The sequence below is a fragment of the Triticum dicoccoides genome, chromosome 1A, assembly GCF_002162155.2.
Source record: "Triticum dicoccoides isolate Atlit2015 ecotype Zavitan chromosome 1A, WEW_v2.0, whole genome shotgun sequence".
NCBI classification, from domain to species: domain Eukaryota; kingdom Viridiplantae; phylum Streptophyta; class Magnoliopsida; order Poales; family Poaceae; genus Triticum; species Triticum dicoccoides.
The window spans coordinates 121,749,144-121,773,743 of NC_041380.1; the positions used below are offsets into that span (position 1 = coordinate 121,749,144).

The 24,600-nt window shown below is 45.7% G+C and overlaps 3 protein-coding genes across 3 annotated transcripts; 1 reads left to right on the top strand and 2 right to left on the bottom strand.

Annotated features, from left to right (window-relative positions):
- Positions 1-4,505: 4,505 nt before the first annotated feature.
- Positions 4,506-6,686, bottom strand: LOC119366082. The gene is made up of 6 exons (XM_037631751.1): positions 6,496-6,686; positions 6,282-6,371; positions 6,136-6,200; positions 5,604-6,063; positions 4,900-5,176; positions 4,506-4,814 (listed from the first exon to the last, which is right to left on the bottom strand). Exons 3-6 carry the CDS (start codon positions 6,159-6,161, stop codon positions 4,702-4,704), a joined length of 876 nt encoding a protein of 291 aa, XP_037487648.1. The 5' UTR covers positions 6,162-6,200; positions 6,282-6,371; positions 6,496-6,686; the 3' UTR covers positions 4,506-4,701.
- Positions 6,687-13,159: 6,473 nt separating this feature from the next.
- On the top strand, positions 13,160-15,020 carry LOC119366086 (UDP-glycosyltransferase 88B1-like). The gene has a single exon (XM_037631767.1). The coding sequence runs from the start codon at positions 13,285-13,287 to the stop codon at positions 14,779-14,781; it is 1,497 nt and encodes a 498-aa protein (XP_037487664.1). The 5' UTR covers positions 13,160-13,284; the 3' UTR covers positions 14,782-15,020.
- Positions 15,021-15,452: 432 nt separating this feature from the next.
- Positions 15,453-18,219, bottom strand: LOC119366094 (putative FBD-associated F-box protein At5g56390). Its single transcript, XM_037631776.1, has 3 exons — positions 17,177-18,219; positions 16,711-16,884; positions 15,453-16,079 (listed from the first exon to the last, which is right to left on the bottom strand). Exons 1-3 carry the CDS (start codon positions 18,155-18,157, stop codon positions 15,765-15,767), a joined length of 1,470 nt encoding a protein of 489 aa, XP_037487673.1. The 5' UTR covers positions 18,158-18,219; the 3' UTR covers positions 15,453-15,764.
- Between the last annotated feature and the right edge of the window lie 6,381 nt (positions 18,220-24,600).

A 24,600-nucleotide genomic window follows, 5' to 3' on the forward strand; every position in this document is an offset into this window, starting at 1 on the left:
CCTCGCCGGGCCGGCGGAGTGGGGCGGCGGACGGGGCACGTGGCGCACTCCTATTGGTGCGGGCGCGGCTGCGAAGTTGTCCGGCGGCGCGCAGACATGTCCGGCGGCCGAGAGGGAGGGAGAGCTAGGGTTTCATCCGTGAATTTAGACAGGGTGCACATATATATAGCTAGGAGGAGGTATGAGTGTCCAAATAGGGTGTTCGCCCACATGATCGTGATCCGACGACGGAGGACATGGGAGTGGTTTGGATGGATTATGGGGCCGTTTTGGAAGGTGTTGGGCTGCAACACACAAGAGGCCTTCCCGGTTACCCGGTTAACCGTTGAAGTATCAAACGGATTCCAAATGGCACGAAATTTGACAGGCGGTCTACCGGTGGTGTACCAAGGCCACTTGGCAAATCTCGGTCCATTCCGAGAAGGTTTAACACCCGCTCACAAAAAGAGTAAAGAGGGGTGCACCGGTGCACGTAGGAGTGTCGGATTGCAAAACGTACAATGGGAAAAATGCTCGGATGCATGAGAGGAACACGTATGCAAATGAGATGCCCATGATGACATGATATGGAATGCATGACATGAACAAAATGCAAAACGAAGCCAAAACCCAACCACGAAAGAAATCTCATAACTTAAAGCCGGAAATGGCAAGAGTTGGAGTTACAAATATGGTAAGTTACATCCGGGGTGTTACATTGGGATGGCAAAAAAATTTGTCTAAGAAAGTTTTCATTTTCTTTGGACGAAAAATTCATTTTCTATTTTTCAAGTGCCCAAAATGAGGTTTCTTTGTGAAGGACCTACCATATATTTGTTGCAATATTGGACCAAATCATTTTTATAAAATACTAGGCCATATATAATGCATAATTGACCAAATGATTGGGTGTCAAAAGTTTCGATCCACCTTTCGTGAAAAAGACAAATTTCCGCTGATTCAGAAGGAAGCGGGTAAAATTTGAACTGCAGCTGCCTCGTAGTTTGCTCTTTATTTTTTCCAAAAATCATTTCTAGGTACATAAGTATCTATTTAATTAGAGAAACACAAAAGGTTTTCCAAGATTCAACCACTAGCAAGGAACGGTCATGCCCGCCGTTTTGACCGCATTTTGAAATGGGCATAAAAATAAAAAAAATAAAAAAATTAGGAAAACCTTCGCAGTGTGTCATTATATGTGATCAAGTTACCAGGAAAAATAATAAACTTGTAATACGGCCATTATTTTTAAAAAGTGTTCTCAGAAACGAGCTATCATGGGTGAAGATTTATGGCTTTCAAGCCAAATGATCAATCTTATGGCCACATTCATGGCATAGTTTGTTCAAATGATCTAATATTGTGCACAAGGGTGCATCTTGGAATGGCAAACGATGTTACCTAAGGAAGTTTTCATTTTCTTTGGACAAAAAAATCGTTTACTATTTTTTGAGTGCCCAAAATGAGTTTTTTTGTGTGAAGAACCTACCATATATTTGTTGCAATATTGAACCTAATCATTTTTATAAAATACTAGTCCATATATAATGCACAATTGATCAAATGGTTATGTGTCAAAAGTTTCGATCCACCTCTCATGAAAAAGACAGATTTTCGATGATTCAATAAGAAGCGGGTCAAATTTGAACTGTAGCTGCCTCATAGTTTGCTATTTATTTTTTTCCAAAAATCATTTCTAGGTACATAAGTATCTATTTAATCAGAGAAGTATCAAAAGTTTTCCAAGATTCAACCACTAGCTAGGAACGGTCAAGCCCGTCGTTTTGACCGCATTTTGAAACGGGCATAAAAAATTCAAAAAAAATTAAAAAACTGGAAAACCTTCGCATTGTGTCATTATATGTGACGAAGTTTTCAGGAAAAATAATAAACTTGTAATACAACAATTATTTTAAAAAAAGTGTTCTCAGAAATGAGCTATCACGTGTGAAGATTCATGACTTCCAAGCCAAATGATCAATCTTATGGCCACATTCATGGCATAGTTTGTTCAAATGATCTCGTATTGTGCACAAGGGTCCATCTTGGAATTCCAAACAATGTTGCCTAAGGGAGTTTTCATTTTCTTTGCACGGAAAATTCATTTTCTATTTTCCGAGTGCCCAAAATGAGTTTTTTGTGAAGGACCTACCATATATTTGTTGCAAAATTGGACCAAATCAATTTTTTAAAATACTAGGCCATATTTAATGCACAATTGACAAAAATGCTGGATGTCAGAAGCTTTGATCCATCTCTGATGAAAAAGACAAATTTCCGCCGATTCAATAGGAAGCGGGTCAAATTTGAACTGTAGCTCCTCATAGTTTGCTATTTATTTTTTCCAAAAATAATTTCTAGGTACATAAGTATTTATTTAGTCAGAGAAACATCAAAAAAATTCCAAGATTCAACCACTAGCTAGGAACAGTGAAGCCCGTCGTTTTGACCGCATTTTGAAACGGGCATAAAAATTTCAAAAAAATCAAAAAATTAAAAAACCTTCGCATTGTGTCATCATATGTGACCAAGTTTCTAGGAAAAATAATAAACTTGTAATATGGCAATTATTTTAAAATTTTGTTCTCAGAAATGAGCTATCATGCGTGAAGATTCATGGCTTTCAAGCCAAATGATCAATTTTATGGCCACATTCATGGCATAGTTTGTTCAAATGATCTCATATTGTGCACAAGGGTGCATCTTCGAATTCCAAACAATGTTGCCTAAGGGAGTTTTCATTTTCATTGCACAGAAAATTCATTTTCCATTTTTCGAATTCCAAACAATGTTGCCTAAGGGAGTTTTCATTTTCATTGCACAGAAAATTCATTTTCCATTTTTCGAGTGCCCGAAATGAGTTTTTTTGTGAAGGACCTACCATATATTTGTTGCAATATTGGACCAAATCATTTTTATAAAATACTAGGCCATATATAATTCACAATTGAAAAAATGGTTGGGTGTCAAAAGTTTCGATCCACCTCTCGTGAAAAAGACAAATTTCCGCCGATTCAGGAGGAAGCGGGTAAAATTGGAACTGCAATTGCCTCATAGTTTGCTCTTTATTTTTTCCAAAAATCATTTCTAGGTACATAAGTATCTATTTAAGCATAAATACATGGTTCAGTGGTGATACGTCGAGGTTTGGACGGTGGCCAGGGCCTCAACTCCAAAGCGCATAGACTCGCATTCCCGTCGCTTGGTCACCGCGTGACCGTGGCGTTGCCATGCGTTCTGGGAAGCCTAGGCATGTCTAGTAGGTTGGGCACTCCCCAGGTAGATGCTAGGAATAAAATAACAATAGAAGAATCTCAAGACGATACCGAACTATGCTCAAACAGGAATTAGCAGCCAAGTGTTTGATTAGCGGTACGAGAAATTCACAAGGCCAATGTGCCTGAGTTTTGGCTGAGGATGATCATCTACTAGGGAGACTGTCTTGGAAAATTTTCAGCTCAAATGGAGGAATTTGGATGCACTTCCTTTGAAAAGTACCACATCGGAAAGAAATATGGATGGTGAAGCTGGGCTCAAATTGATAATTGGATTGAGCTAAAATTTTGTGGAGTATGGTAATTTGGGCATACTAAAGCACTGTAAAAAAAATTATACCATTTGGATAATCCTAGCTTGTACTTCCTTCACAAAGCTTCTCTCTGGATAGAAACTTTAGAAATTTACTGAGGAAGATTTAATAGGCAAATGGAGCTGAATATTGGAATGTGGCAATGATTTGTATATTTAAGATGGCAAAAAAGTTTGAGGACAATAGGAGGTGTCTAGATAGCACTTGCTTTGTAATGTGCCAATTTGGACAGAAAATAGAAATTGAAGTTGGGCTTACATAGATGATTGGATTATGCTAAAATTTGGTGTAGGGGGTTTCTATAGTCAGGGTAATGTCCTGGTAAATTTTCAGCAATTATAAAGCAATACAAAATGTAGTTGCTTCACAAACTAAAAATATTACCAAAAACAAAGATTCGATGGTGAGCTCACATGTATTGTTAGATAGAGCTAAACTTTTGTGTAGAGCTATGACTTTGGCATATAGAATATGTGGCAAAAATTCAACTCTTTACGATATTTCTATCTTGTACTTTCTTCACAATGCTTCTAGGTGAATAAAAAATTTGGAAATTTGCTGAGGAAGATTTACTTGGCAAATGGAGCTGAATTTTCTCATGAAGCAATGGTTTGGATAGAAAAGAGTGTCCAAAAATTTTGAGGGCAATCAAGAATATATAAATAGTACTTCCTTCACAAAGTGATGTTTTGAACAGAATAGGAAAATGAATATTGTTGAATTATTTTTTAACTAGGCAAGGAAGCATTTTTACATATTTGACGAAGATATGACCCAAAGAATTTATGAGATTTTTTCAGGAATTTTGGGAGTGACAGAAATATAGGTTGCTTCACAACCTAGGGCAAAAATTGACACATGGACATGACACATAGGCAAAACTGATGAGGTGGCGCCTAGTCATAGCAATCCACCACAATTTACAAGGTTATGACCATATATATTGGTCGTGATCAGCTAGAAATAAGGCAGCGGATCAGTGATGTCTGCTTTATGACCATTTCGTGTAAGGAAATTACGACCTTTATGGCTAAAACGGTCGATATGGAGCCCCCCGAGCAACTTTTGACCAATTGGTCTCAAATGGTCGTAGATCTATGACCAATTCTTCCAGGGTCACTGACAGAAGGTCACTAGTTAACATATTTCTTGTAATGGCTGGGATGCAGTGTAAAGTTGTTCCACGAGCGTATAACCGCCTCCAGCTTCACCTGCATGTCCTTGTTGAGGTTGGAGCTCTTGGGGCCTACGTAGAAATATCATGCGAGTTAAATGTCAATCCATATGATCACTGGAAAGATTTATTATTTGACACTTATAGGGCGACTTACCAAAGATTGCTGAGACCATTTGAGATACATGATGTTTTAAACCGGATAATTCAGTGGTCACCTCTTCAAGAGCCTTTTCTGCTGTTTCAACTCGTTGGGTTAAGGCAATTTTTTCTTCAGCCCGAGCCTTTTTCTCAACCTCAACCTCGGATTTCAGTTTCTCTTGTTCAGCCACGCTGAATTCAAATTTGGAGTTGGCCTTTTGAGTTTCGGTCTCCTGAGCCCCCAGGCGGTTCTTCAATTCAGACAGTTCTAATTGCAGTTGAGTAGTCGTGGCCTGTGTAAATACCGGGTCAAAAAACATGAATATTAGCATACAATCTTAAGTCCCAAGCCTTGTTGCAAGAAACAACACTTGGCACTTGGGGGCTAATGTCTAACGAATGTTTTATCTAAGTGGTGGTTCATGAGAGTAAGTCCCAAGCACTTTGCAAGCAAGAGTACTTGGCACTTGGGGGCTAATGCATATTGCTGTTAAATCTACACAAGGACTATTCTGTACAAGCATGCAAAGGACCGGCTCATTCATATTGGTTAAACCGGCCTTTGGGGGCTATGGGTTAAGCCAGATTTTTTACAGGTTTGACCAAAAGATATTATTAATGCTCATACGTTTGTTCTAAGTCTACAGCATATTCATCATAAGCACTAGACTTGGGGGCTGGCATAGTAAGGATAATTCAGTGAAGGGAAAGAGTTTATACCTCAAATTTCCGGTGCATTTCCTTCACCATATCAACTTCGAGGTCACGGCTGCTGTGCACTTGGCTAAGATATCCAGAAAAAACTTCCCCAATACTCATGTGAGTATAATCAGCAACGTCAAATCTGACCTTACAACGTTCCAGGTGCTCTTCTTTGGCAGAACACTTGGCTAGCACAGTAGGTCTCCCTGGCTCAGTGTAGCCAGTCTTGGTGATTACAACATCAGCATCCTGTGGGTCGTCTATCTTGGCCGGGCTAGAGACTTCAAGGTTTTCAGAACCATCGGCGGTTTGTTCGGTAGGCGGGTCGATAGTTGATGTTGGTGTGTCATGCGCCGGTTCAAGCGGCGGCTCAGGAACAGAGGCCTCGGGAGCGGCCGTCTGGAGTTCTGGCTCTTTGAAAGATGGCTCTTCGGCCGGCTTGCTTTTCTTCACCTTCTTGCTGGGCTTCGCTTTTCCGCTGCATAAAGATCAAAATGCTAGTACAGATATAAAAATTGAAATGAATACAGGATAAGTAAATTATCATTACCCTGGAGCGGTCTTAAAAGCCGGCATGTTGGACTGGAGCGAGTCATCGGAGGAAGGCAAAGTGTCCTGATAATTTGAGTCAAAAGAGTTGAGTGGTTGACGAGTGAGACCCGCCAAAGGATAAAAAGGAGTTAAGTTGGAGGTGACCTCATTCCGACGTTTCCTTGGTGTATTTGGTAAGACGGATGAGAGTTCTACGTCCTTACTGGTCCGGGTCTGCCTCCGACTCTCATGAATCTGTCACTTCAAAAGAAATTGAGGATCTTGATAAGCTAAAGGATGTGAAAATATTACTTTCCGGGTTAACTCTTTGGATTTTCTATCTTGGCAAAGGCTCGGAGTCGGAGGAAATAATAGTTACCTCTTCATCCACTCTGTTACTCGTTCTCGTGTCCTCCTGATGATAATCAGTGTCAATAAGGTGGTTAAAAAAGGAGCCTAGAGAGTCAAGGGCTACCTCCGACTCAGAGGTATCTTCTAGTCGAAGCAAGTCTGAAGCGCTGCTCTTGTTTCCTTTCTTTTTGACGACGCTTTCCTGGCGGCTCTCTTGGCCTTCCTAGCTCTCTTTGCAGCTTCGTGATCATATTTTTCTTTCCAAAATTTGTCATTAGCCTGTGAAAATCGGCAAAAGTCTGAGTAAAGACAAAACATCATGGATGAAGGTAAACATGCTCAATTTAGTGGCTTACCGCTGGAGTCAGGTTAGCTTTGCAGAAAGGGCTTAAGCCCACCTTGCCACAGTCTGCTAGGCTTTCGTTCAAAAGCGACTTTGTCATATTATCAATGACGTCGTCAGGTAAATCATCAGGGCTGTGCCGCAAAGGATCATTCTTCTCGCATGTGTAGGTGCACATCAAACCAGGACGTGGGCTCAATGGGATGATCCGCCAGGCAAGCCAAACCCGGACCAAGTCGATACCGCTTAAACCATTCCCCAAAAGAGCCTTCACTTTAACCATGGTAGGGGCGAGCTTCTGGCATTCAACAGCGGATAACTTGTCTGGTAGAGGATGATTAGACTCGAGGCACAGGGCGCGAAAGCTGGGCAGAGGGTTCTCATAAGCCGGAGAAGTGTCTTGACAATATAACCAAGTTTGGTTCCAGTCTTTGGGGTGACTTGGTGGATTTGCATAAGGGAAAATGGCGTCTCTCCGTCTTTGGATTGAGACCCCACCAAGTTTCAAACTAGGCCCGTTGGCACGTTCATTCTGGCGGTTCAAATAAAATAACTCTCTCAAGAGCAGCAAGCTGGGTTCTTCTTCAAGATACACCTCACAAAACACTTGAAAGTTGCAAATATTAGACATGGAGTTGGGTCTGATGTCTTGAGGATGAAGGTCAAAGAAGTGTAAGACGTCTCTAAAAAACTTTAAGCCGGGTGGGGGAAAGCCTCGGTTCATGTGGTCAGTGAAGACGATGACTTCCCCCTCTTTAGGTTGAGGCTTTTCTTCGGTTGGATTAGGTGCACGATAGGACATGATTTCCTTCTTTGGCAGATAGACAGTCTTCACAAAATCGTCAAATGTGCTATCTATGACGATGGACTTGACCCAATTGCATGTAATGGGTGTTTTGGGCGGCATTATGAAGACAGAAGCCTAACAAAGAGTAAAATTGCCTGTTCAAACTTAAGCCGGAGAGGAAAAGTATTCTAGTGCATATTCAAGATGGCGGTTTACAAAGGGGCCTAATGGTATATGACTAAATTATGTCAGATTACAAAGCGCCATGAGCAGTGCAAATTATTTAAGACGCATGATAAGTCAGATGATGTCTGTTGAGCATTTCAAGTTAAGTCAACAGTTTGAGCCGCCATGGCTAGGTGGATCTAAAAAATGCAGTTTTGGCCTAAGTCTTACATAAACAAGTTTCACAAGCTACAGCTATTATTTTGGATCAACTGTTGTTCAGGAAAATAAAGAAAAATAAATCTAGACCTAAAAACCAGTACAGATGAGTTCATGAGCTTTCACAAGATTTTCCTTTCAGGAAAGGGGATCTACTGTTATCAACAGTGGAAATACAAGAACTACCGCATTGGTGTAGCACTGTTTACAGATCAAAGAAGTTCGCGGTACAGCCTGGAAGATGAACTACGATGAACACAAGAGAAACTTGCAAACCCTAATGCTGATATGAGGTATGGAAAGACCAAAACTTACAGCTGCAGATCTACTGCGGAGGGTGGCCGCCGTTCTCTGCATCGATTCAGGTTGATGCAACGGCCGAGGTTGAGGAAGACGAGGTGCTCTGCGGCGGCGGCGGAGCTCGAGCGACAGAAGGGTTGCGAGAGGAAGAAGACGCTGGAAAGGAGAAGAATAAGGAAAGACCGGTCGTGCCTACTTATAAGGAAATACTCTTAAGTGGGCGCGAAAAATGAGGAGGCCGAAACAAAAATGGTTATCCAGCTACCAGAACACCTCGATTCTTGGGATGGTCATTAAGATAAGGATCCCTTAAGATACGTTGGATAAAGTGTGAAGTAATGGCAGATGACATCATGGCGGGTTATCGCAAATCCAGAAGATGACATCACGGCGGGTTACAAATTCTCGCACAATGAAGATCAGAAGGTTTTCTATAAGTGTTGAAGATTGACATGAACCAGTTCAAATCAATCTGGGGCCTAATGTTGCGGATATAACTATTGGGTATGACCCGCCCAGGAAGGGTCGGGTTATACCTATGGCGATTCATGAAGCCCAAGACAGCTCTGGAAGATGGCGGTTTAGATAAGGGCCCAAGACCCAAAGGTGACTCAAGGCCCGTAGAAATAAACCGCCATATGTACATAACTTGTATTGTAAGGCAGGAATAGTTAGAGACCGAGCCGGGCACTGTTTATGAGCCGGCCGGGACTCTATGAGCCGTTGGGCGTCAGCCTCTTTATATAAAGGGACAACCCGGCGGCGGTTCAGGACAAGTAACCACAGATCGAAAGCTAGTTCAAGCGGATTCGATCCCTAGCAATCGAAACATAAGCAATACCACCTCAAACTGGATTAGGCCTTTACCTTCACCGCAAGGGGCCGAACCAGTATAAACCCTCGTGCCCTTTGTCTCGTTTTAACCCCTTTAAGCTTCCTAGTTGCGATGGCTCCACGCTTAAGTCCTTTCACTAGGACATCTGCCATGACAATTCCACGACAAGACTGGTATGGACATCAAACTAATGCAACAACCCCCAAATTATCCCAACTTGAACGCTCTTGACCTTGGGTACTTCAGATCCCTAGAGTCTCTAACGGACTACAGAGACCCTACCACCATCCCTGAGCTAATTCAAGGGGTACAGGAAGAAGTCGATGACTATGAAGTTGGGAAACTCAACAGAATCTTCCTAACAATGCAAACATGTATGGTGGAAGTAATGGATCATGCAGGAGGAAATGCTTACAAAATTCCTCATGTCAACAAGTAAAGATTTGAAAGAGATGGAATTCTACCTCCTAGGATTCATTTCCCATGTGAAGTGTATTACAGTGCCTTGGAGAATCTAGAACAAGATGAACATATAGGCTTGTGATGAGAGGCTTGGTCATGAGATGCTTGTGATGAGAGGCTGGATGATGAGAGGCTTTGTGATGAGATGTTGGATGATGTGAGGCTTGTGATGTGATCCATATGTTTTTACTCCTTGTGATGAGAGGCTTGTGATGTGATCCATATGTTTGTACTCCTTGTGATGAGAGGCTTGATGAGAGACTTGTGATGTGATCCATATATTTGTATGCATCATTGTGGATTTCTTAAACTTGTTTCTGAATTTTGTGTGTGTAAAGAAGAACTTCGTGAATTTTTCAAAGTTGTGTGGAGAGGAGAGAAGGGGAGAAGAGAACAGGAGAGAAAAGAGAGGAGAGGGGAGGAGAGAAGGAACTTAGAAATTCCTAAATTTAATCATTAGGAACTTTTTGTGGAGAGAAGAGAGAGGAGAGGAGACAAGAGAGGGGGGGAGGAGATAATAGAGGAGAGGAGGAGGAAAGGAGAGGAGAGAAACCCTAAAGTAAAAGAAATCCTAAGACTGATCCTTAAAGAAATTTAATCCTAAAAGAAATCCATTTATACTCCTACAAACTCAGTTAAGTATAAATTCAGTTAAGTTCACACTGAACTTCACAGAAGCTTTTAACTAAATTTTGCATCCAAATTTAATTAAACTCAAGCTTACTCTAACTACTGGAAATTTGCATCCAAATCCCATAACTATAATACTCCTACAGAATACTCCTCCATAATACAGCACGTCATCTACCCCTACTCCTACAGAAAGGAGTGGAGAGGAGAGGAGTGAAAGAAAAGGAATTCTAAAAGAAAAGAAATCCTATAGAGCATTATACTCCATCTAATACCCCAAGTACGACAAATAACATGTTTTAACTAGATGACCACCACTACTACTGCAAATACCATTTTTTAACTAGATGACCACCACTGCTACTGCAAGTAGTATTACATGTTTTAACTAGATGACCACCACTACTACTGCAAGTAAAACATGTTTTAACTACTCTAACTAAAGTTTTACAATTTACTACACCATGTTTTAACTACTCTACCAAAAGTTAAAACTACTCCAGTTGGAGTACAACAATTGCATCAACAACAACACATGAACAACCACTTTTACTTGAGACTACCACTCTTGTTGTACTCCATGAAGAACAAATTCCATTCCAAATGAACAAGCCAAACAATCACATGAACAAGTAGGAGTATGAATCACACTTCAAATGAAGAGCTACTACTGCAGGAGCATGAAAAAACACACTTCACATAAATAATTTCATTCCATTCGAGAACAGAGTGTGCATGCTTACAGTACTCCATAGAGTATCGGTCCACAGAGAGGTCTTCTTCTTCAGACATGGTGCAGACATCAGCAGCAACAACATCGATCCATCGTCTTGGACTACAACAACGCAAAGAGAAAAGAAAGCTTACTCTAACTACTCCAATACTCCTCCATAATGTACAATAGGAAAGCAAGCAAACATACAACAAGCAAACATATTTTAACTGAAAATGTACAGTTAACTGAAAATGTACAACAAGCATGCAAGTTACTCCTACAAAATGTACAACAAGGAAGCATGCAAGCAAGTCACTAGAGCAATACTCCTTTTGTTCCCTTTGTTCCTCACAAGCAAAAAGCAGATCTGAAGCACAAGCACAAGCTTTAGTGAGCTCAGTAAAACTTCACTACTTGCACATCACTACAAGCATATGTCAATGGAGTAAAATCCAGTAAACATCACAAGGAGCAGCCAAAAGTTCACATGCAAAAATCAGTGAACATCACTACGAGCAAAATTCAGCGATGTTTACTCCAGCACAAGAACTTTACTGGACTTGACCTCCATCACAACTTCACAAGATCTAAAGCAACAATATCACTAGAGCAGAACTACTACAACAACACCATTACTAGAACAGAACTACAATAGCATCATCGGAGCAGAACCACTCCGTCACATCATCACTTAAGTAGTAGCATCAGTACAGAGGACAAGCACAAGGACTCACCGTCGTCGTGGTGGTCGTGGTAGTGGGTGACTGGCCGCCATAGTTGCTCCCCCCGCCGCTACGGTATCGTCAACCGCTTCAGATCCAGCGCCGCCGCCGCTGCTATGGTGCCGCCAGTCGCTTCAGATACAACGTCGCTGCCGCCGCTCCAGTACCCATCACTGCTTCAGATCCGCCAGAGTAAAAAAGCCATAGTTGGAAGAGAGGAGACAACACTAGACGAGGAGAGATGACGATGCCATCTTTGGAGGGGAGTAGGTGAGCGAGGGGAATGGGAGAGGAGACGTTGAGGGAGGTCGTGACGACGCTGGGGAGGAGTGGGAGAGCTAGGGATTTGGGGCTGTCGAAGAGAGGAACGCGAGAGGAGTGGGAGTGGTCGCGAAGGCAAAAGTGGAAACGTCGAAAATTTCGTACGCTCGGAAATTTGTAAGTGAGGGGGAAAACGTCCTACATTTCGGGACGAAGAGAGTGCATTTTAGTATTTTACGCGGGCTAGAATAGGGATGGCACCCACAGAGTTTAGGTATGGGTAGAGCCACCCCATACTCTTACCCGTCACCCCAAAGCTTACCCGTCACCCTTACTCATACCCGTTAATGGGTACAATTTTTTCTCATACCCGTTACCCGGCAGGGTAGAGGGTACCCACGGGTAAAATTACCCATATTTGCATAGCATCAATTTGAACAACTCATAGTCATAAACAACAACATATAGTCACAATTTATAAATACAATAGATTATAAAAACAACACATTTAATAAACAACATCACTTTCTTGTAAAATACAACACATCAAAAGAGCAACACACAGTCATACATTTTGAGTTCACAAATTCACAACAAAGCATAGAGATAATTTTGAGTTCACATATATTTTATATGGGTACGTGAGTATGGACTATACGATCCCATACTCGTACCCGCTCTACCCGATGGATTTCACATTTCCATATTTATGTATCCATGGGCAACTTTTTGTCCTGTACCCTTACCCTAATAGAGTTTTTATCCGCAGGGTATGTGGGTAATAGGTACCCATTGCCATCCCTAGGCTAGAATAGTTGGCAAGGTACGTTTTATGGGGCTAGAATAGTTGGCAAGGATTAATAGGCTGGTTACGCAAGTCTTCATATAAGGGCTTTGGGGTGTTGGATTACGATAATACTACATCTACGAAGACTAACATAAACTTTTATGTAACTTTCTATCTATACTTCTCTCCCCCCTATTTTAAGTGGGGTGGGGCCCGCCTTCTCTTTAACGCTAATCAAAACTTGCCAGCTGTCTAATTACGTAAGGATTACGTTAAACCATTTGTAAACCATTTGTAGGTCTAGCATTACTCGTTGGATTATTGTTTTCAGCCGGTGGCCCGGCAAAAATCATTTACGTACTCTTCTTTTCTGAGAACAATCCCTTCTTTTTAAACCACATACGTTCCCATCGCCCCCCGTCACAGTCACTGTCAGCAATTAAACATGGACATGGTAGCTGCACCTTCTCAATTATTCTGCCTGCGAGTACAAATTACAGTAGTCATGTCGAGAGTCGATCTAAGCCATCGTAGTTTTACGAAATCAACTCGCTGCATCTTCCACAGGGTCGACGGGGAGGAGCGAGAACCATGAATCAGACAGTCGTCCTGTACCCCAGCGCCTTAGTCGGCCACGTCGGCCGCATGACGAAGCTCGCCGGTGCCTTCCTCAAGCACGGCTACGACGTCACCGTGGTGCTCGTTGGCTACGGCACCACCGCCACCGATCGTACGGCCATCGAGGGAATCGTCGCCTCCAACCCGTCCATCAGCTTCCATGTCCTCCGGCCGCCTCCTGCTCCTCCAGCCACCAGCTCCGACAGCAAGCACCCTTTACTGGTCCTGCTCGACCTCTTGCGACGGTGCAACGAGCCGCTCGGAGCCTTCCTCGGCTCCATACCCCGTCAACGCCTCCACTCCGTGGTCATTGACATATTCTGCGTCGACGCCATTGACGTCGTCGCCGCGGCCGGCGTCCCGGTGTACACATTCTTCGCCTCCTGCGCCTCCTGCCTGTCGGCCCTGACCCAGTTCCCGGCGCTGGTCGCCGGCAGGCAGACGGGACTGAAGGATCTCGGGGACACGCCCCTCGACTTGCTCGGCGTCCCACCGACGCCAGCGTCTCATTTCACCGAGGTGATGCTGGAGCACCCGGAGGGCGAGGTGTGCAAGGCCATAACGGAGATCTGGAGGCGCAACACGGAGACCATGGGGGTCCTGGTGAACACGTTCGAGCAGCTGGAGAGCCGGGCGGTGCGGTCGCTCCGGGACCCAGGCCGGAACATGCCTGCGGTCTACTGCGTCGGGCCGTTGTTGGCCGGCGCTGGCAACGACAAAGGCAAGGACGGCGTCGACGAGTGCCTTGCGTGGCTGGACGCACAGCCAGACGGCAGCGTGGTGTTCCTCTGCTTCGGAAGCATGGGCGTGCTCTCGGCGAAGCAGCTCAAGGAGATGGCCGTCGGGCTGGAGAGGTCCGGGCACCGGTTCCTGTGGTGCGTGCGCGTGCCGGCGGCCGCGGCCGGTCACGTCGACGAGCACTCGGAGCAGGAGCAGGAGCCGGAGCTGGACGCGGTCCTCCCGGAGGGGTTCCTGGAGCGAACCAAGAACAAGGGCATGGTCGTCAAGTCGTGGGCGCCGCAGGTGGAGGTGCTCCGGCACCGCGCGACGGGCGCGTTCGTGACGCACTGCGGGTGGAACTCGGTGCTGGAGTCCGTGGCGGCGGGGGTCCCGATGCTGTGCTGGCCGCTGTACGCGGAGCAGAAGATGAACAAGGTGTGGATGACGGCGGGGGACGGCATGGGCGTGGCGCTAGAGCTGGAGGGGTACCGGGACGGGTTCGTCGGAGCGGAGGAGGTGGAGGCCAAGGTGAGGCTGGTGATGACGACGGAGGGCGAGGAAGGGGTCGTGCAGCTCAGGGCGCGGCTAAGGGGTCTCAGGGACGAGGCGGAGGCGGCGCTGGCGGACGGGGGCTCGTCGCGGGTGGACTTTCTCCGGTTCCTGTTGGACGTGAAGAATCTCGAAGTCGGAGGGAGGGGAGCAGCTCATCCGGTGAACAACCTGCAAATCTTGAATGCTGAAGCACCGTAGTTTACTCCCTCTGTAAACTAAAATAAAAGTATTTAGAATACTAAAAATAGTGATCTAAACACTTTTATATTAGTTTACGGAGGGAGTACTTTACAGGAAGAGTACAAACATTTTATATAGTTGGTAGGCTGCTGCTGAATAACTTTTACGCCATGGATGCTTGTATAAATGCATGCGGTTGTATCTGTACCATAATTTTTAAGTTAAACTTTAGTAATAACTACTCCCCTGTTTTATAATATAAGAGCGATTGAGACATTAGTGTAGTATCAAAAATGATCTTATATTATGTGACGGAAGGAGTATCTCTATCTGGGTTTAAGTCCTTGAAGTTAAAGTTTGATCATATATTTCACTCGCAAGATGTTAATGCATGCCGCCAAAAATTATATTGTTGAATTTGCATTTCAATGTACTTCAATGATATTTTTTTGCTATACAAAACTTAGATAAAATAATGGTCAAAATATGACACAAAATACAAGGGGTAGTAGTTAACTATTTTACCATTCTAATAATAAGAGTCAACGGGATTGACTGGTCAAATGGACAACACTTCAAGGTTTTGATGAATCTTATTATATATAAAAGATGAACTGTATACTTCTCCGGGCTATTTCGAAGTTACAATAAATCTGACAAAGGCATATTTGAATGTTTTGATAAATCTGAGTAAATAGTTTTTGGCGACAATACGAGAAATAGAATTTTGTGGCAAAAGTGACATCACTTTTTCTGCTGTAAAAGGGTAACAAATTGCATAACCCGATTGATCTTTTTTTTTTCAGAAAGGTATGGTTGATATTTCTGAACCTCCAGTGTACAAAATGTCACATTTTTTGCTCCAGGTTTGCATGTACGCATGATGATGATGATGGCATTGCAACATTCCAAAATCTAGCATCTCGGTGTTGCGCATAGAACACAGCTTATACCAAGAAGAAAACTACGGTAGACAGTGCAAGTGACAAGCCAGTGCCGAGCTAGCCTTCTGGCACATACAGAACCTTCTCGGAACCGCGGTACACAAAGAATCTCATGCATATCTCTGGCCTGGAGAAGCTTAGTAACTTCTGGCGGAACTCCTTCATGGCCATGCTTTCAGTGATTGTCTCATCGAAAGTTACTGTAATCTGTTCTAGCGCCGTTGCCCAGCTGAATAACCGCTCCAGGAAAGCAACTTCATGTCCAGTTCCTCCTGAGTTGATGATGTCTACCTCTTGGAGGCGATCCAGTATGAGATCCTTGAATTTCCAGTTTGGTGGATGGTCACAAAAACAATCAGATGGGCATTCCTCCTGAAACGGCATATCAATCTAGTAAGAGCATAATTGAGTAAAATAAGAGGAAACTGTAAATTATCAAACCCACTGAATACCCAAGATATGTCGCTGACAATACTGCCTATGGCAGAAAATATGATTGTCATGCGCAAGGAGAAAAAGGTATTACACGTATTATAATGAAATTGGCACAATCCTCTGGTATTGTGCTATGTATAACCCATATCCAAGAAGGTGTTCAGTGGACCCTAGAGTTTCATTGGCCATGTAACTTTTAACGGAATGCATACACTATGCTTAGTACAATCACTTATGCAAACCTGAGTCTAGCAGCTTTGTCAAGATTGAGCCAGCCGGCTAATAACTCGTCAACTTGCCATGTAGTGCTATCCAATAGACTTACATTTTACTCAAATGAAACCTACTAGCAACCCAAGTAGCATACCACTTCTTCAAATTTGAAGAGCAAGGTGTTTGTAAGCACGTGATAAATAAGCCTATTTACAACAGAGTATCAGCATCAAACTCACACCAGGAGTAGGGCAACTAGCATAGCACACCTAGTTGTGCCAACAAATCAAATTAGGTGGCATCACTCAAGTAACACTTTGCAAAAGATAAATAACCAAATAGAGTATAGGCTTACTTCATAGTTGCAAGACATATCAATTGCAAGCTTTATTACACTAGTGCACATCCTGAGAATATTGAATAAGCAGGCTCCAAAGGAATGCGACAATGCCGTTACCACCAGGTTCAGGAATGTAACTTCTGGGAGCCTTGTCATGTCTTCCGATAAGTGTTGATTGTAAACCATGCGCTGTCATTTCATAGGAAGCCACATAGGAAAGATCACATACAGCAGTTGGAAAAGGACACAAACATCTTATTTATGGAGTGATTAGACACCCAAATGTCAACTGTTATAAGCTAACGAGTTAGTCTGATAAATGATGTAGGGTTCAATACAGATCAAAATTTTGCATGGCAATTATCGAATACCCAACTGACAGATTTTCTTTACTTGAACAACATGTTTGCCTTGTTATCTATTGACTTGCTAGCATGATACAGTGATGGAATAGCTCCACATAAGAGAAGAATGCACTCACTGACAGATGGACCACTTTGAGGTTTAGCTTGTGTATGGCCTCACAGCACTGCAAGAGTATCCGGCTATCGGGACTGTACACAAATTTACCAGATCCATATACAACCAAAGTGCCAATGTCCAGACACTGAAGATGCGCCATCTCGCCAAGCTCGAAAAAGCTTGGATCGTAAGTATCCTTCCACTTGAGCACCAACAGCTCAGGAGCTGAAATGTTGACAACCAGTTGGCTTGGATCCATAACACTAGCAAGGCAGGAGCTCAGAGTTAGCTCTTCAAGTGCAGGAGCCACTACAGTTAGCTTCTTTAAAGTATGCAGATTACTCAGCTTCAGTTGGAGTAGAGACTCTGAGTGGATGATGAATGTAGGCAGACCTCGGGCATGGCTAACGGTGAGTTTCCGCAAGGCTGGGCACCGCGGCGACGAGATGGCGTCACCAAGCCGGTTCACACGATTTAGCTGGACATAAACCAGGGAGAGATCGGTGAGCCGGACGAATACACCAGAAGCCGGCATGGCGAGGACAAGAAAGCCCAGGTCGAGGCTGAGGGCGGTGGCGTTCTCGAAGCATGGCAACTGAAAGGCGCCTCTTCCCCACTCCCCGCAACTCGTCGTGTTGTGAAAGACGAGATCGCCGGAGAGGCGGCGCACGGCGACGGGGAGCCAGGCCGCCATGGATTTGGGGGAGGCGCCACGGACGATGGCGACTGGGCAGCGGAGGTCCGGCGCTTCATGGGCGGCGAGGGCGGGGCGTATGCGGCGAGGGTCGATGCCGTCTGAAAAGTGGAGCTCCGGGAGAAAGGCCCAGAGGCGGCGCCAGCGGCTGGAGAGGATGCTGGTCCGAGCGGCGTCGGCGGCGTTCCGGGTCTTGAGAAGGACGTCGAGAAGAACGTCGTCGGGGAGCGCGCTGAGGCGGTCCTCGTTTCCGCCGCCGGCGAGCTTCGCCCGCTTGGGAGCGGAATCCACGTCAATGTGCTGCATGGAGAGCCCGGGGATCTGATGCGTCTCACATCAGTCCCTTTTCCGCAGCAAAAATGATTATTAGACTAGTGGCCCATTTTTCGTTTATTTATGGAAGACTAATGGCCCCTTAATCAAGAAGACAATTTAGCCAACAATTACAGAATTAGAAAGGACTGATCGAATCGACAGCTGGAGAATGGCAAGCTGTGTGGAGTAGAAGATCTTATCCGCCACTGTTTCTCTTCTGTTCTCTCTTTCGTATTGAGAAACGTTTATGTATACTAAATGATACGCGACTCTCCCTACTCCCCTGCCCCCGTGCGGCCGCCGCCGGGCCGCACCGGGTGGCCACCACCGAGCTTCCCTCGACCTCCTGGGCCTACCCTCCCTCCGCCGCCGCTGGCAACGTCGTCGGGCCTTTGGTAAAGGCCCGGTGGCGTGGCGGCGGCAGACCTCCTCTGCGTCTCGGATCTAAGGTGGCGGCGGCCCGATCTTGGTCCCCTGCGGCGGTGATGCCGGGCAGCGGCGGCCGGGGCGCGGCGGTGGCCCTGCTGCAGTCGGCGGGGATTGCAGGAGGCGTCGACGTGGGCTCAATCTACACAAAGGCAGGTGTCGGTGTCAAAACCGGCGGATCTCGAGTAGGGGGTCTCGAACTGTGCGTCTAAGATCGATGGTAGCGGAAGACAGGGGACACGATGTTTACCCAGGTTCGGGCCCTCTCTATGGAGGTAATACCCTACGTCCTGCTTGATTGATCTTGATGAATACGAGTATTACAAGAATTGATCCACCACGAGATCGTAATGACTAAACCCTAAAAGTCTAGTCTGGCTGTGATTATGAGGATTCGGCCTATCTACGGACCTAGTCCTCCGGTTTATATAGACACGGGAGGGATCTAGGGTTACACAAGATCGGTTTACAGAGAAAGGAATCTACATATTTGGTCGCCAAGCTTGTCTTCCACGCCAAGGAGAGTCCCATCTGGACACGGGTGCAACCTTCGGTCTTCGTATCTTCATGGCCCATCAGTCCGGCCCATAGTTAACAAGTCGGACGCCGGAGGACCCCTTAGTCCAGGACTCCCTCAGTAGCCCCCGAACCAGTCTTCAACGGCGAGGTGTTCGGTGCATAGATTGTCTTCGGCATTGCAAGGCGGGTTCCTCCACCAATGACCTCCAAGTAGTATTCGGCTTTCCATTCAATGTCTGTACCCTTCGGCTTCTGTGTATCAACAACTTCAGCTTCCACGTGTCGAGCGGATGCGAAAGGTCAGGGCGTTTTTGCACATAACACCCCGGCCGCGCGAGGGACAATGTCTATTTAACGAGTCTGGATCCTAGATCCATTCAACCATCTCGCAGAGAAAATCCCCAAAGGTTGCCAGGAAAGAACATGTCTAGCGTTCCCAGCTCCTCCTCCCATCCCTGCGGCCTAGAGAGAGGTGAGTGGGAGAGGTGCTCCGTATCCCACGGCCACCTGGTGAAGCTGCAAACGCAGGGGTTTCTCCCCCATGTCCTTGTTCGAGCAGGGTTGACCTCCCTTGACGGCAAAACCCAGGCAGAGGATTTCCCCAATCCATCCGGGGGGAACGAGTGTGTTTCGTCCCCTATCTGCTAAGGGGCGTAGGATTTCCAATTCATCCATTCCTTCGAGGGCTTCTAGAATATTATCGCCTCCAGCTGCATAACTTTACTCCAGCCTCCATCCTGCACATTGGGGGTTATGTCGCTTTATGCGAACTATTCCTGGGTTGTGAGGCCCATTTTGAAATGTGGAGAAAGTTATTCTGTCTTGTCCCGCGTAACCATGAGGGGTCGATATTTGAAGTGGGCGGAGCCGAAATATGGCGCATTGCGGAGACCGGATACCTATCCGGCACGCCAAAGAAGGCGTCTAAAGAGTGGACTTCCGAGTGGTTCTACATCGAGGACGTCGTACTCCCAGACCCAGCCCGGAGGGGTCTTCCTGAGTTCACAAGTGTTCCCTTGAAGAAACGTCACAGCTGGCGCCCTCGGAGCCTTGAGGAGGAAGATAGTGCGGAGGTTCGCCAACTCTTGAGCAAGATAAGGACGCTCGCCCAGTCTGGATACACGATGGTTGAAGTAATGGCGACCTCCATAGTGCGGGGAGTCCAGCCACTCCAATACAGAGGATTCCCATGTGGCACTATAATGGGGAAGATGGTGCCTCCCGCTGCGGCAGGAAAGGTCCAGACACCCCTGCCGCCCTGGCCAAAATATTGGCCGAACTGTTCAAAGGGGAGGAAGAGGAGTTCCTGCGCATCAAGCACAGGGAAGGATATTCCATGTATAGTCCTCCTAGCTGGGTAAGTTCCGAACTCCTCTGCTCTACTCATTCTACTCCCTGAGCTATGTTCAACGAACACTAACCCATCCATTTACAATAGCACTGGCGAAAGATTTCCGAGGGGCTTTACAGCCCAGCCCCGCAGCCCGAGGGGTCACAATCAGGACCTCGACCTCAGATTCGAAGAAGATCCGGATATATTCGTGGTGCTTGCTAATGGGGTGTTTTAGCAAACGAGCTACGACGGCACAGAAGTGGCCATCATCGCCGATTATCCCGGTCTTCTCCCCGCTTCACACGTAAGTAGTCCGGAGATATTTCATCCGAAAAAGTTTTCTCATACTGCCTCACCCATCACACTGTCCTGTGCTCAAAAGGGGAGGTGCTCGGTGCGTCATGCTGCCCCAGGGGCATCTTCGAAGAGAGTGGCCCCCACACCGGGCAAGCCTTTGAAGAGGAAGGCTAACAAAGATATGGCCGAGCCTTCATCAAGAGGTATGCGTTTGCAAATATGCACCTTGGCAGTCACATCCAACTGTGACCTTTATGTTTATCCCGTGTCAGGAAAAAAAGTGTGTCGGACTATAACCGAGGGTCCGGCTGGTCATACTTCCCACAGCCAGGACCCAGATCCTGCCGTAAAGACGAGGGCTGATGTGGGGGTGATGCCGGACTATCCCCCAGCCAAGGATTCGGAGGATGTATCCGTCACTAACTCGGAAGTGGAGAGCGCCATGAATCATCGGTGTCGCAGGGCCGTTTTACAAGACCTCGGCTTTTCAGAAGAAGCATTTAACGCCTTCAGCTTGGCCGATGCATACATCCGAGCTGCTCGAGATGGGCTTAACAGAGCCACAAGGTAGCATTTAAAAGATGTGCGGGTAATTTTACTTTGTCTGACTATGATAACCATATGACAGTAGCCCTGAGACTTGAAGCAGTTGGTACAACTGATTTACGTATCGTTGTATAACCAGGTTCTTACGGAGAAGAATGACCTGTTAGCCCAAGAGCTAGAAAAGTGCCGGACGCAGCTAACTGCTGCCCGTGCCGAACTGGAGAAATCCAAGAAGGCGTCTCCTAGTAATGTTCCCCTCCATCGAGAAAACAGAATGGTATACCAATAATGTTAAACACGGTTGCTTACCTCCTATCAGGATCACTAGGTCAATTGCAAGAACAACTGAAAGCTGCCCAGGACGGAGAACGAGAAGCCAAGAAGCTGCTAGCCGCGGACGAGCGTGTGCTCACAAAAGTCGTACTAGAGAAGAACAAGCTTCAGGAATCGAATACCCGATTGGGCGAGGATCTGAAAGATGTACGGGCCCAACTGGCCGACTCCGTGAAGGAGAATAAAAGGCTGCGTGGTGGCATGTTCAATATGTGGCTGACTTTACTTTATAATAGTTCGGAGATATCAGGAACTGACAGAGTTATATCTGTAGGTATGCTGACTAGCCGTCCCGAAGATGAGATGTCCGGATTCTCAGGCGATCTGCTACAAGAGCTGTCGCGTATTCATGAGCAAGCTCGGCAGGTGATGTGAAGCGTTGCCAAAGCTTTGTGGCCAGCTGCCTCCTCTCCAGGAAAGATGGAGGAGCTCCTAGAGCTATTCAAGGGGGCGCAGCGGCGCTTTCCATTGTGAAAAATATCAGCCTGCCGGGAAGGGGCTCGAGAAGCCTGGGCCATGGTGAAGACATGATACACCAAGCTTGACCCGAATCATATGGCTCGGATCAGACCATTAGGGTCAGACGGGAAGGAAGTTCCCGTTAATTTGGTGTATGCCCAAGTGTTAGGGGATGTAGTAATTTCAAAAAAAATCCTATGCACACGCAAGATCATGGTGATGCATAGCAACGAGAGGGGAGAGTGTTGTCTACGTACCCTCGTAGACCGGAAGTGGAAGCGTTAGCACAACGCGGTTGATGTAGTCGTACGTCTTCACGGCCCGACCGATCAAGCACCGAAACTACGACACCTCCGAGTTCTAGCACACGTTCAGCTCGATGACGATCCCCGGACTCCGATCCAGCAAAGTGTCGGGGAAGAGTTCCGTCAGCACGACAGTGTGGTGACGATCTTGATGTTCTACCGTCGCAGGGCTTCGTCTAAGCACTGCCACAATATTATCGAGGATTATGGTGGAGGGGGGCACCGCACACGGCTAAGAGAACGATCACAAAGATCAACTTGTGTGTCTAGAGGTGCCCCCTGCCCCATATAAAGGAGCAAGGGAGGAGGCCGGCCAGCCCTTGGGGCGCGCCAAGGAGGGGGGAGTCCTCCTCCTAGTAGGAGTAGGACTCCCCTTTCCTAGTCCAAATAGGAAGAGAGAAGGGGGAAGGAAAGAGAGGGAGAGGGAGAGGGAAAGAGGGGTCGCGCCCCCTTCCCCTAGTCCAATTCGGACTCCTCATGGGAGGGGGCGCGCCACCTCCTGGGCTGCTGCCCTCTCTCTCCCCTCAGGCCCACTAAGGCCCAATACTTCCCCGGGGGGTTCCGGTAACCCTTTCGGCACTCCGGTTTTCTTCGAAATCACCCGAAACACTTCCGGTGTCCGAATATAGCCGTCCAATATATCGATCTTTATGTCTTGACCATTTCGAGACTCCTCGTCATGTCCGTGATCATATCCGAGACTCCGAACAACCTTCGGTACATCAAAATATATAAACTCATAATGAAACTGTCATCGTAATGTTAAGCGTGCAGACCCTACGTGTTCGAGAACAATGTAGACATGAACGAGACACGTCTCCGGTCAATAACCAATAGCGGAACCTGGATGCTCATATTGGCTCCTACATATTCTACGAAGATCTTTATCGGTCAGACCGCACAACAACATACGTTGTTCCCTTTGTCATCGGTATGTTACTTGCCCGAGATTCGATCGTCGGTATCTCAATACCTAGTTCAATCTCGTTATAGGCAAGTCTCTTTACTTGTTCCGTAATACATCATCTCACAACTAACTCATTAGTTGCATTACTTGCAAGGCTTAAGTGATGTGCATTACCGAGAGGGCCCAGAGATACCTCTCCGACAATCGGAGTGACAAATCCTAATCTCGAAATACACCAACCCAACATGTACCTTTGGAGACAACTGTAGAGCACCTTTATAATCACCCAGTTACGTTGTGACATTTGGTAGCACACAAAGTGTTCCTCCGGCAAACGGGAGTTGCATAATCTCATAGTCACAGGAACATGTATAAGTCATGAAGAAAGCAATAGCAACATACTAAACGATCGGGTGCTAAGCTAATGGAATGGGTCATGTCAATCACATCATTCTCCTAATGATGTGATCCCGTTAATCAAATGACAACACATGTCTTTGGTTAGGAAACATAACCATCTTCGATTAACGATCTAGTCAAGTAGAGGCATACTAGTGACATTTAGTTTGTCTATGTATTCACACAAGTATTATGTTTCCGGTTAATACAATTCTAGCATGAATAATAAACATTTATCATGATATAAGGAAATAAATAATAACTTTATTATTGCCTCTAGGGCATATTTCCTTCACCAAGTAGCAGTATTTGCCAAATATTCCCAGCGGGATTGTAAGTTAGATAGCCTACTGGAGGGTATAGAGGAGGAAATTTTTGAGTCGAAATGACTGTTAATTTTTTCCGTCTAGGAAAATTGTAGAACTATTGTCAGGGCAGACCTTTTGGCTTTGCCCTCTGGACCCGAAGGCGTGGAGTGTTTCCGAATACCCGTGCGGCCGAATAGACCGGGGTATGCGTGGCAACCAGGCGTAGGGGTCATAGTTGCTTGAACAGACAAGTTGTATCCGGCTAGTTATGTTATATTACATTATGTAAGAAACATCTTCCAGAGAGAATAGTTTCGTTAAGGGTTCCTTTTCCCGGGTGTGCATGCGTTAGAGCGCATGTCCGAACTGTGATTGAAAAAATTGCAGTATATATATATATATATATATATATATATATATATATATATATATATATATATATATATATATATATATATATATATCTTCTGGGGGTTCGCAAATGGAGCGAATGCAAAAAACATCTTTAATTCACCAACCGAATATTCCCTTAAGAACGCTAGCTTTCGGCTTCACCCAGTCTGAGGTACACATCTGAATGACCCGACAGTAACAATCGCAGA

Coding starts and splice junctions, on each gene's coding strand:
- LOC119366082 (XM_037631751.1), bottom strand. CDS start 6,161: ATGCCGGCTTTTAAGACCGCTCCAGG. Junction 5,177..5,603: donor AAATGCACCGGAAATTTGAG/GTATAAACTCTT, acceptor GTATTTACACAG/GCCACGACTACTCAACTGCA. Junction 4,815..4,899: donor AATGGTCTCAGCAATCTTTG/GTAAGTCGCCCT, acceptor ATTTCTACGTAG/GCCCCAAGAGCTCCAACCTC.
- LOC119366094 (XM_037631776.1), bottom strand. CDS start 18,157: ATGCAGCACATTGACGTGGATTCCGCTCCCAAGCGGGCGAAGCTCGCC. Junction 16,885..17,176: donor TCAAAGTGGTCCATCTGTCA/GTGAGTGCATTC, acceptor ATGAAATGACAG/CGCATGGTTTACAATCAACA. Junction 16,080..16,710: donor ATATGTCTTGCAACTATGAA/GTAAGCCTATAC, acceptor ATGCCGTTTCAG/GAGGAATGCCCATCTGATTG.
- LOC119366086 (XM_037631767.1), top strand. CDS start 13,285: ATGAATCAGACAGTCGTCCTGTACCCCAGCGCCTTAGTCGGCCACGTC.